This window comes from Paramisgurnus dabryanus, chromosome 15 (assembly GCF_030506205.2).
Source record: "Paramisgurnus dabryanus chromosome 15, PD_genome_1.1, whole genome shotgun sequence".
NCBI lineage: Eukaryota > Metazoa > Chordata > Actinopteri > Cypriniformes > Cobitidae > Paramisgurnus > Paramisgurnus dabryanus.
The window spans coordinates 10,732,110-10,744,580 of record NC_133351.1 but is presented as its reverse complement, the minus strand read 5'-3'; the positions used below and the strand labels follow the sequence as shown (position 1 = coordinate 10,744,580).

The following is a 12,471-nucleotide window of genomic DNA, read 5'->3' as shown; positions in this document are numbered from 1 at the left end:
GTTTATGGCCAAACATTTCTTAAACTTATAGGGGCAGTTTCACAGACAGGGCATGTTTGAGCTGCCTTTTTTTAACCCACCATGTACTTTCATATCTTAACATTGTCATTGTTTTGTCTCAAGATGCAAAACAGTATTGTTTTTTATAAGGTTTGTTTGTAAAAAAAAAAAACTACTTAAATATCCTAATATAGCTAAGGTGTAGTCCTGGATTTATCTAAACCCTGTCCGGGATACCAACTCATAAAGAATATAAATTCTACTTATACTGCTAGTGTAGTAAAGTATGAAATTGTATACTTTGAAAGAGTACTGTGTGTAAAGGTAAAGCATAAATAAAAGTACAAAATAGTACAGTATATAATAAAATTGCACAATATAGTACAGGGTAGGATAGCAGCATAAAATAGTACAGTAAAGAGTATTGTATAAAATAGTATAGTTTACTATACAGCAATCCAACATGGTGCCCGTGTGCAGAGTCTGTGAGTTGCCCGCCAAAGCACATTCTATTAAAAGTCTCAATTGTACGATTTATTTATTACATATTTTTTATATTAGAATGGCTTCTTTTATGTATGTTAACATAAAAAAAATATAAAAGATATCAACAAGTAAAACAAAATAAAATCAACAAGTAAAACCAAAAAGTTTTAAGTAGACTACATCAAAAAAGTAGCCCTCCAGATGGTTTTATCCATTGTGGTAGGCCATTACAAAAAAAAAAGGTTGGAGACCCCTTGGATGCAGTATAGCATAAAATATACTACTTCTGTATAGTAAACTATAGCATAGTATAGTATAGTAGCCTATATTACAGTATAAAAACTAGTATAGTATACAATAAGATACTATGAAAGAGTATAGAACGAAGTGTTATAGTATTGCACACAGTAAAGAATAAAATTGTACAGTATAGTACAGAATAGTATAAAAAGTACAGTCTAAAAGACCACTACCCTATATTGTATAGTATACTATAGTTTAAAATAGTATTGTATTGTATAAAACTGCATATAGCATGGTATGGTGTAGTATAGCATAGTATAAAATAAGATAATATAGCATTTGTATAGAATGTATAGTGTAGTGAAGTGCCATATAGTGCTCACCTGTTTCCACAAATAGACGTCCTTTTCGTTTAACTTCCATGAGACGAGCACGTGTACGGCTGACAGTATAATCCCATTGATAACTGCAGCTCTCATCCGGACCGGCAGAAGAGTGTATATAATATGGATGAAAAATACGGTCCACCATATGCCCTCAGACGCGCTCCGGGGCTCCACGAATAGCACGCCGATCACATGTAAGACCAGCACCATCAGAATGACCACATAGCAAACTATCCACATGTGATCCTGGTGGAAGTCGTTCCTGTTGCACACCACAATCAACGTGAGGATGAGCAAGATCGCCACGGAGAAAACCACCACATAGGTAAGCCGACACACTCCTCCGGCGCAGTGAAAGCCCAGCATCACCGCGCACACCAGCACCAGGACGGCCATCAGCATCGTCAAACTGCTCTGGTTAAGTCGGAAGAAGTATCGCTGGTAAAGCCTCTCCAACTTCTCCGACTGGAATTTCTTGGACTTGAAGATCTGCATCACGCCGTTGCAGCACTCGATCATTGAAAAGTTCACTTCGGCCACGAGCTCCTCCTCGTCCGGCTTGGTTCTCCGGTCATCCAAGCCCAGCTCCACCGATTTGGGTCTCACTTCTCCATCTCGGTACCTCGGGGACGATCGGTTATTATTGCGACTTTCCTCTCCATGTTCTTGCCACGCGGACTTGGATCTGAAGCTAACACGGCTGACGGTGGTCGTGGCTCGGCCCGGCTGTCGCTCGAGGTCATCCTCTTCTCTCCACCGACTGTTGGACCGTATGAGTTTCTTGCTGCTGGAGGATCTGGCAGACGAGTATGGACATCCGTTCGCCACGGACTCGGACTCGCCCCAAGCAGATCTGTGCTCCGTCCCTCCCCTAAGTCCAGGAGCGCCAGCGCCGGGTGGGCTCACACTGTTAGATCTGGACATTATCTCGATTATTACATAAAATATATGAACACATGCAATAGAAATGACAGGCTTACACGTGCATGATCCCACATAAACAGTTTTGACATAAAATAGGCACTGTCTCAGTCATTATTTTTGGGAACGTATTGCACTTTATCATTTTAAGACTGATTTATGAGCTGCAAGTCTTTATAAGAAGAGTGAATGAAAGATTTGAGGGCTTACTGAAAATAGTAAAAGTTGTCCTGCATACGCAACTTTTCGCATAACGTTACTAGCTCCTTTTCTAAATGAGGAGCTAAATTAAGTTATGTAGCACAGTATCTGTGAAAGAAAAAAGCAGTTCCCCAAATCAATTCGCATCATTACAAACACTTCAGAGGGCACTTAAAATAATTAAATACACAAAGTAGTCATTTGGGACACATCCCCAGGCGGTGCATCACGGAAAGTAAACGGCAGGGGTTGCTTACTACGGTGCCCAACATTTCAATGAATAAATACGAAATACCGCTCCCTAAAATCCATGACAACTGACTCCACGTTCTTCACGCCTCTTAAATCTCCTCATTTTTCCTCACAGGAGTAAACAGTGTCCCCAAAGGCTCGTGGAAAGTACAGAGCACGGCTCCATGGCGTGTCCGCATTGATGCATTGATCCACGCGAGATGTACACCTGTATGTATGTGAACGAACGCAGCCCACTACATTACATGATCTCACCTCACGATTGGTGTAAATTCCATGCTCCTTTCATGGCCGTTTGCGTCAAGATCCGTACACTTACACAGTCATGACCTCATAAGTGTCCTTTGGTGGACAGTGTTCTTTCGTGTTTTGCAGATAGGTATCTCCAATGCCGCCTGATGCAGCAGCAGCAGCATCATCGGCGCTGGCTGCTCGATAAGGATGAATCGTCACGCCGCGAAAGCGTCGAATCCACCTCGCGTCGCTTATCGACTGTGCCACCGGACGAACCGAGCGTCTTTTCCCTGCGGATTCAACTGATCAAACGTTATCATTGCTTTTAGTGCTGCTCATTGCCTTTGTATTGCCATTCAACCAAGTATGATCTTTAAGCTCCGCCTTATCTTTAAGCCCATTGGATGGATATCTGCTCATGTTTCCAATCATGTTTCCTATTGGTTGATACATGTGTCAGTGCATAGTGATTTCGATAAGTGGGCAGGTCTGCCTATACAGCTGACTGTATTGAAGGAAAATGTATTAAAAGATTTATGCAACTTCAGAATAATAAAGATATGATATCGTGAATAGTAAGCAATTTCATATCAATTATCATAGTAATTTATCTTTAGTGCTGGTTTGACTTGGTAACACTTTACAACGAGGTTATTTGTTAATCTTAGTATGAACTAACACACAATGAACATAATAAATGAACAATAAACAGATGTATTTATATTAACAAAAATGAATACGTGCTTGTAAATATATTGTTCATTGATCATGTTAGCTAATGCATTCATTAATGTTATAGAATCAGACCTTATTGTAAAGTGTTGCTACTGACTTTTTATATTATAAGTGTATTTAAATAGTGTGTTGTTATTTTTCTGTTTTAAATTTGTAGGATACTGATACATGGGTGGAGCCATTTCTTGGGAGTCTTACAAAAGATCTTATTGTTTGGAGTCGAGTCATGCCTTTTGGGTTTTTCATGGGTCTCATGACTACCATCCTTTCACCAGATGAGATGTAAACCTTAAGGAAATGTACTGGTTTGATCCCCTTCAATGATGAACTCAAGTAATAACTTGCTATTATAAGATCATAAAATAAGATTGCATAATTAGATTCAATCATACTCATGTAAATGGAAGCTCTAACTGTGCATATTGGATCACAGTACAGGAAACAGATTTTATATGGATTTTATTCCACTTTTCTATCTTTTAAAATAGAAAATGAAAGGGCAGTCACAAAAATAAATACTTCAGGCAAAAATATGCCAAAACAGTAGTGACAAAGATGCATACAAATTCTAAAGTAGGTGCAAAAAAGTCTATAATTTATAAATAAATTAAATACATAAATTAATATATGCATATAAAATAATATAGGGACAGATAATGTCAAGCATATAAAAAATATTGTCCTTCAATAATAATAACCCTAATTATGCTAGAGTCAAAAATAGAGCACTACTGCCATCATGTGAAGGATAGGTGCACATAGTTACCAACAGTGCGTTGATATTAATAGGTGTTTAATAGTAAACTTAGTGACACAAAATGTGCTTAGAAAAATAAAAAGACAATATTTTATGTTTAGCTTATATATGCACATACACCTTGACAAATTGGATGCAACTGGTTTTGCTTCCCATGTTATGGTTTATTGTAAATATATATCAGTTTTACTATCCATACAAAGTTTGCTGGTCCCATGCAAAACTTTAATATCAAAAGCTAGACATTGTTTGATGCCATTTTTATTTAAGGGTCATGCTTCAATTAATCAATCTATTGCCACACCACATGCATTGTTATTCAAAGTTGTACTCCAGCTTTGCACAAGCACCTATTCATCCCATGCTAATCTTTTCTTCACAAGGATTGATAAGGAGAACAGACTTACCACGCAAGACACTCAGTCTTAGCGTAGCTCATATTTAAATAAGAGAGACATTAGCTTGCAAGTTTTCACCGGTAGGTTGAAGTTGGCTTGCTCTTATGCTGTTAACAATTAGGCAGACAGGCAATAAAGTGTTAGGTTGGTCTTGACTGTGAGCCTTTTCTACACATTATTAAATTTGACTCATTGGAACAGCATGACTAGAGGCATTTCAATCCAATTGGTCCCAGAGTCGAGGCCTATGCTCTCTCTTTAACGCAGCGTGCGGTCTCATAGCCATCATCACCCGGCCAAACACTTCCACATCAACAACAGTAAAGCTCTGAATGTGTCAACTGTAATCTTCTTCTATGACAAAAATGCCCATGTAATACATTAATAGCATTGACTGTAAGGTCTCAGCAACTCATCCAGTTTCTTTTAGTGGTACAATTCTTTTCTGAGCAAACAGACAATATTTATCCAATACTGAACAAAACAACCAACAAACAATGGTTTGAGGAAATGGACATTGATCCTTATCAAAAAACACGGCACGAAACAAAGAAACAAAAATACTTACAGTAATAATTTGGACATTTTAGTGTTTCAATAGGCGCAAAAATGCAATGAGTCATCAAAAGTGTTTTATGCAAAACATTATCCACATACTGATACATAAAGCAACAGAAATGGGCTATGTGAGATGCAGATATTTAAGTCATTACTGTACAGAACACAGTAGTACTCAGAATTATGGGATATCCCTTCTCTTTGAAAACACCCATTCTAGTCGTATTTCTTGAATGGCAAGTCAAAATCTGCTACTAAATTTGGTCAGTAAACCTACAGTAGAACAAAAAACAAAACAAAATCCTCACACAGTAACTTATGCATTAGTTTGATAATGCAATTCCCATCTAAAGTGAGGAAAAGCATTTGAAGCCGTTACAAGATCCCTAAAATCACAAACGGAAATCATTTTATATCAAAGTATTAATGTTAGCAATCATCTTAATGTCTGTTCTGTATATGAACAAGAAGGGTTTTCCTTCTTTTCTCTTTTTTTTTTAAATCTGTGAAGTGTGGCTTTTAAAAGTTATCCTCTTTTTCCATTGGTTCCATCAGTCTGCTATGAGGTAGCATGGCGGGGTTAGTTATTCCACTTTGCTGTACTCGTCCACGTGACCCAGAACTTTCTTCCTCTGGCGAATCATGTGGAAATATAGCTGAGGGAATACTGAAACACACAAACAAAAACAAAGCTGTTTTTCAGTCGAGAGTGTTTTGCAGCTACATATAGGATCAAAAAGAGGAATGCATGAAACATATCAATAGTCAAAACATTTTGACAAAATACATCTTCTAGAAATTGATTAGGAACTCACATGGGATGTAGGAGAGCATGACGAGGATGAGGAAGGTGTGGTAGTCAAAGGAGAAGTTGTATTTATTAGGCAAGGTGATGGAGTAAAGCCCTGTTTTCTGCACGTATGGTAGCGCAGCGTAGATCGTCAGAAGTTCCCCCGCCACTCCCATGGGGTACAGCACAAAGAAAAATGTGTACCTGTGAAGGTTTGCAAGATCGTAAGCACTTTCAGGTCATCTCCAGGATCACAAGTGCTATTATGCTCAAAGATGACTTCAAAATAACTTATAAATGCAACGATTATTAAACCTTACCTAGCCCATTTAATGAGGTAAGGCAGATGGTTAAGCAGGCTGAATGTGTAGAAGGAGTACCGGATGATCTCGGTGATGGTCCAGGCCACCACAAAGAGAAGGACACTGTCTTCACTTTGGACCTAAGATGAGAGAAACTGTAAATTATAAAGAATGCAGACAGATCTAGGCAGCATGCCGGTCTCACTGAGGTATATTTAGTCGAGAAACATGCAGTTATGTCCGCTACGCTCTCATTGCAATTCAATGAAGCCACTCATCACACAAAAATGGACTACTAATAACATCAGATATGGAGGCACATCAAAAAACATTAAACAATTCAGCCAATGACTCCCACATTTTCTCGGCACACACAGGCTTGAAAAGTGGTTATTTCAACAACATTAACAGGCATAAATGAACACTGCATATTAGTATTATTCTCCAGTTTTTGCTTCAAGCTGGTTTCTCTCAGGAATACATAACTTACAGACCTACTGTATACAATTTCGGCATAGGCGTCTTTCTCTGGGATAGACAATCAAATCTTGATTCTTAGTTTCCAGCAAAGAAACATTACAGATGAATAAAATAAATTACATTATTTTTCAAAAAAAAAAATAAAAAAAAACTTGTAAGCTACTATTTTGCTCCTGGTCTAAATATGAAGAGCTTAGATGCAAAACCCTGTAAGTTTGTCTGACATATTTTCTTATAAATGAGCATTTTTAATCAAACTCTTATGTTTAGGTTCAGTGATTTCAATTTAATGTTAATGAAAAACTCTCAATTTCTAAAAAAAGTCTCCATTCACTCTTCACTCTCCTTTCTGACTACAGATAAAAACATTCGGTCAATATCCACATTTTTCTCTAAACCTCCCTTAACTAGGCAAATAACACTTGCAGCTTAACAACTGAAAACCGACCTACACGCACCATTATTCATGTGGTTCTTTTGTGCACTTAGAGGACTTTGCTGAAAAATTAGCCATTTAACGAATTGTGCCAGCAAACCGGTATTTCTAAAAGACTTGAGGCTGGGATTAAGCAGATTTGGAGGGAAATTATTTGATGAATGCATAATATATGCAGAAAGCTTTCGGTAAATATCATTATCTTATTTTTGATGGAGGTGGCTTTAAGATGCTTTTGGATCTGACCTCTTCATATTCAAACAGCTGCTGTAATATAGAATGAGCCACCAAGAGACTGCTAAATCACAATTACATGTAATTGGAAACCCTGATTATTGAATCTCTTACTATCATAATATATAAATAATAGGTCTCTTCATCTAGTATCACAGGCAAGTTAAACATTAACTTACTTCTCTAACACTGTGTGTGACTGCCCAGGTAAGGAATACCCGTGACATCACCTGGAAACCAGTCAGGACCACAGAAGAGGGAACAATCCCTTCATAACATTTAAAACATAAAAGCGAAGAGATTAATCCAGTGCTTCTTGCAATGAAGGTCTAGTAAGAGTAATCATGCAGATTATACAGTGCATACAGCCTCATCTGCATTAGTATTTATGAACCAAAAGTAAGTAAGAGACAAAACAAAACACAAATGATGTTATACTACACATTATGATAAAGAACACACACAGACATAAAAGACAGACGTAAATGAATAATGTTATAATAACAATTTAAGACACAGATATGATACAGAGACAGCTGCATGTGGACTGGTTGTTTGCTCTGGGAAAGGTCACATTAAGCATTAAGTCCCAGATAATGAGGTGTGGACTGTGAACTGTATGTTCCACGGGTGCAGCGAGACATCTGCTTTATCACATTATCACTGTTAGGCTGGCAAAGAAACCAGAAGCCTCACTGCTGAATGCACTGCTGAGTTAATAAGGCTTCAATTGTATAGACAGTCTGATCTATATACTTCACTGAGTGTATATTTATAGTCAGAGACTGTTATTAACTGTTACTTACCCACTGCACAATGCAATATCTGTCATGAGAGAAAAAAAACAAATGTTAAAGGGTACAGTGAGCCTTAGGCAATGATGTTTTTAACAGAAATGATCAAATACAAACACTCGGCAGAAACAGAGAATGATATATTTCAAAAATGCTCACAAGCACGGTAAAGTAACATTGCTAAGGGATCTCTGTTGGCTCACTGTGAAAGTGACATAATGACACAAACGGGGTATGCGATACACCGGAATGTGTTTGTAAACCTCCTTAGTTACTGCTGCCAACCCAGTCAAGCATCCTTTACAAAAATTTACCAAGGTTTTACTACATTAAGAACCAAAAAAGCATACTTGAATCACGGTTACCAGTGATTAAAGGAAAGCACCACTGTTTTTCCATATTTGACTATGTTCTTACCTCAACTTAGACAAATTAATACATACCTATCTTTTTTCAATGCATGCACTTAATCTTTGTACAGCACATCAATGATATGTTAGCATTTAGCCTAGCCCCATTCATTCCTTAGGATCCAAACAGGGATGTATTTAGAAGCCACCAAACACTTCCATGTTTTCCTTATTTAAAGACTGTTAAATGAGTAGATACACAAGTAAGTATGGTGGCACAAACAAAAAACGTGGAGATTTTTTAAACAGATAAAAAAATGAAAACTATATTGTATGGCGGAAGAGCATTTAGTTTGATGTTACCGTGCGACCTCGGCGCGCAGTAACATCACTCCTGACGACTCCTCCTCTTGCTCAAATTTCCGTCAAAATATTACTGCGCCAGAGGTCGAAGTGCTACAAACTAAGTTCTCTTCCACCATACAATATAGTTCTCATTTTTTTATCCGCTTAAAAAAAGTTGTCACGTTTTATTTTGTGCCACCATACTTACTCGTGTAATTACTCATGTAACAGTCTTTAAATAGGGAAAACATGGAAGTGTTTGGTGGCTTCTAAATTCATCCCTGTTTGGATCCTAAGGAATGAATGGGGCTAGGCTAAATGCTAACACATTCACGATTAAGTGCATGCATTGAATAAAGATAGGTATGTATTAATTCATCTAAGTTGAGGTAAAACATAGTAAAATATTGAAAAACTGTAGTGTTCTCCTTTAACCATGATCTTGCTACAGAGTAACCATACTTTAACCACAGTTTAAAAGCATGGTTACTGCACTTTTACTATAAAAAAACATGGGTTATTTTTGTAGGGGTTTGTTCTGTCAACAGCGAACACATTAATCAGAATTTATATCTGAATTATTTGTAAATGCATATCTGGTAATACCCTCATTATAGCTCCAAAAATGAAAACCTCCCAAGTGTTTGTCTACATTAAAAAAGCAGCGCAAAAAAGCATTTTCTATTTATTTTGCAAAAAAAAACATTCAAATGCATTAAAAAAAATCATAATTCCTTAAATGCATACACATTTTGATAACCCCAGTATCGCTTACCTCAAGAAGTGCACCAGTCTGAAAGAATTTAAGGGGCTTCTCTATAGAATAATAGAGCCCATGATAGCTGCCTCTGGCAAGATATGCTCGAACAAGTCCAACAGCAATGACCAGCCATCTAGATGAAAAAAAGGTCTATAGAGTAACTCTGTATTGCCATCATTCCCTGCTTTGAGGAAGAAACATTTAGCACACAAACAAAGAAATGCATGCAAATCTCTTACTGCACCGTGTTGAAAGGGCAGTATTGGCATACAACAGTCTAATTTAAATAAAGAGCATAGTGTATTACTGCTATACCCATAGTTCAGTGGTGCATGTGGAACTTTTAAAGTTTCTTAAAAAGAGCTGTATATACAAGACTTTAAAATATGCAAGTAGTTTCAGCTTCGAATTTGGTTTTATTTTTTAATGTCTGGTAAAAAAATAAAACCGGCAGTATGATGTACAGCAATACTAACAGAAAGAAAAAAATTCTAACTAAAAACTTAACCGGCTTAAAGGAATAGTTTACCTAAAAATTAAAAATCATAATTTGTATCCTCTATGCAATGCCAGGTGTATTATCAACCTTATTTCTTCAGCTGAACACCAACAAGATATTTTAATTAATATTCCGGCTCTCCTAATGTAGGTTTGTTAACATATTTATAGCTCCAGGCAAGCACATATGTTTATCATAAATGTAAACCATAAGATCCAGTGGGTTAATAAATATCTTTAGAAGCAAAACAAAGGGGATTGTGTATGAAAATTATGCATATTTCAAACTTTCATTGTTTTATAAACAATGGCCTCATCCACACATTCAATAGGGTTTGACTTTTTTTAAATAAGCGTGACGTTAAAATAATTCTGTCTGTATTTACCTTAAGAAAGTCAAATATGTAGCATGATGACGAGTAAATGATAGATGTTTCATTTTTGGATAAACTATTTCTTTAGGTATTATTAAAGAGATAGTTCACCCAAAAATGAAAATTCTGTCATCATTTACTCACTATCATGTTGTAACCAAACTTTTTAAATTTCTTTGTTCTGATGAACACAAAAGAAGATATTTTGAGAAATGTTTGTAAACAAACCGTCCGTGGACCCTATTCACTTCCATAGTAGGAAAAAAGAATACTATGGAAGTGAATGGGGTCCACTAACGGTTCATAAACATTCTTCAATCTTCCTTCGTGTTCATTAGAATAAAGACATTTATAGGGGTTTGTAACAACATGAGAGTGAATAAATGATGACAGAATTTTCATTTTTTTGGGTGAACGATCACTTTAACTAAACTAAACTAAGTTAAGAGATAGAGAGAGATAGAGATAGAGAGAGAGAATGACAAAATAATAAAACACTCAGGCCTGTATTGTACCTGGATTTCATAAATTGTGTTACTGTACTAAGTTTAGAGAACAAATGTAGGTCCCTGTTAAAGCACCCAATTGCATCATAAAACTAGTCCCAACTGTGGAAAAAGTCCAACATGCAGGCATTGCGAAAATGTAACACATCCGGTTGGTTTACTACTGCTTACATTTTTTGCAACAGACCAATAGGAAAAGTAATAGGGTTGATTTTAACCAATCGTTTCGTCTGAAATGTTCGTTTCAAAGAAGCGTTTAGCCTGCTGTCTGGCTCTCAAGAGCATAATGGCATAATGTATTTTAATTAAACAATGTCATTTGTCTGTAATTTAGTTAAACAGATTTTTTTCTTGGTTTAGGAACCGGTTCGACCGACTCACTAAAGGAAGAACCAGAAGATTCGTTCGCGAATATAAAGTTATGAAGCTCCCGCAAGGTGCAGTTTAATTTATTAACGCAGACATAACTCTGCATATCTTATTAAACTAAACAAATACGTCACTACATATAATACAACAACAAAAGCGATTGTTTAAATCAGAACAATGCATGCATATATTACAGTAACAAACGCCCACCATGCTCTACTGACAGATTACACGCGTTTAATAGGGGTTAATAGGCTTTAGCTATATTGCATTGTACTGACATGCAGAAAACAGAAAAACGTTACGACCAATTTTAAAACCCTTCAGCTATAAACTCAATCAGGACATAGAGTAACAGGGTTTTTGTCAAGCACCAAGAACTCTGTCTGAAATCCTACTATTCAACTGTCACACGCTGAAGGAGAAAGCACGGAAGCGCATTTGATATTAATCATACCCTGCTGTCATAACCACGTTGTAAATGACCAGGTAAGCGACGGCCAAAGCTCCGGGTCCCTTTTTCTTCTTGTTACTCGAATCGTGCGCTGGTTTGCTGGTCCCCATGGCAGGTGCCGACATGACTTCGCTTTCATTAGAGAGACTGGATCATCCAAACGGTCCGGGCGAATAAAGGCGTACGGCCTTGCTGACATGTATAGGAGGTGCTTATGTATGTGGCGCCCCCTGTCGACCACCGAACCTAATTGATTTGTTTTTGTTAAATATCAGGCTCGCTTTATTCATGAATATTTACAACACCGCGCGCAATATGTCTGAAATATCTGATGATTTAAAATCCTAAGCATTAAATTATGATTACAACACCAATAATATCTGTACTTTAAGTTTTTGATGGGCATTGGGTTTAAAATATTTCAGAAACATCTTTTCTGTCCTCTAGATGGCAGCTCGCGACATTTTCTCATGCTCGGACTTTGAAAGGACCCAACGTTTATGCCTGATTGTAAATAGAGACAAATAAATAGGTGTTAAAAATAAACCTATTTCCATACCTAAATTTTATTGTATAATTCTGGCCCTAGCTTAAGTTAAGAAAGTAAT

The 12,471-nt window shown here is 36.9% G+C and overlaps 2 protein-coding genes across 3 annotated transcripts in view; both read right to left on the bottom strand.

The window, feature by feature from the left end:
• Positions 1 to 3,095, bottom strand: part of adcy5 (adenylate cyclase 5) — a 124,951-nt gene extending 121,856 nt beyond the window's left edge. For both annotated transcript variants that reach the window (XM_065251989.1, XM_065251990.1), the window contains exons 1-2: positions 2,745 to 3,095; positions 1,113 to 2,031 (exon numbers count right to left, since the gene is read on the bottom strand). In XM_065251989.1, coding sequence (XP_065108061.1) covers positions 1,113 to 2,031; positions 2,745 to 2,767 — 942 coding nt within the window. In that variant the 5' untranslated portion in view covers positions 2,768 to 3,095. The remainder of the gene's footprint in view (positions 1 to 1,112; positions 2,032 to 2,744) is intronic.
• A 1,839-nt stretch (positions 3,096 to 4,934) lies between these two features.
• hacd2 (3-hydroxyacyl-CoA dehydratase 2) lies at positions 4,935 to 12,081 on the bottom strand. The gene is made up of 7 exons (XM_065251997.2): positions 11,867 to 12,081; positions 9,678 to 9,795; positions 8,220 to 8,238; positions 7,593 to 7,681; positions 6,282 to 6,403; positions 5,987 to 6,165; positions 4,935 to 5,838 (listed from the first exon to the last, which is right to left on the bottom strand). The coding sequence occupies exons 1-7, from the start codon at positions 11,986 to 11,988 to the stop codon at positions 5,756 to 5,758; spliced, it is 732 nt and encodes a 243-aa protein (XP_065108069.1). The 5' UTR covers positions 11,989 to 12,081; the 3' UTR covers positions 4,935 to 5,755.
• Positions 12,082 to 12,471: the final 390 nt, after the last annotated feature.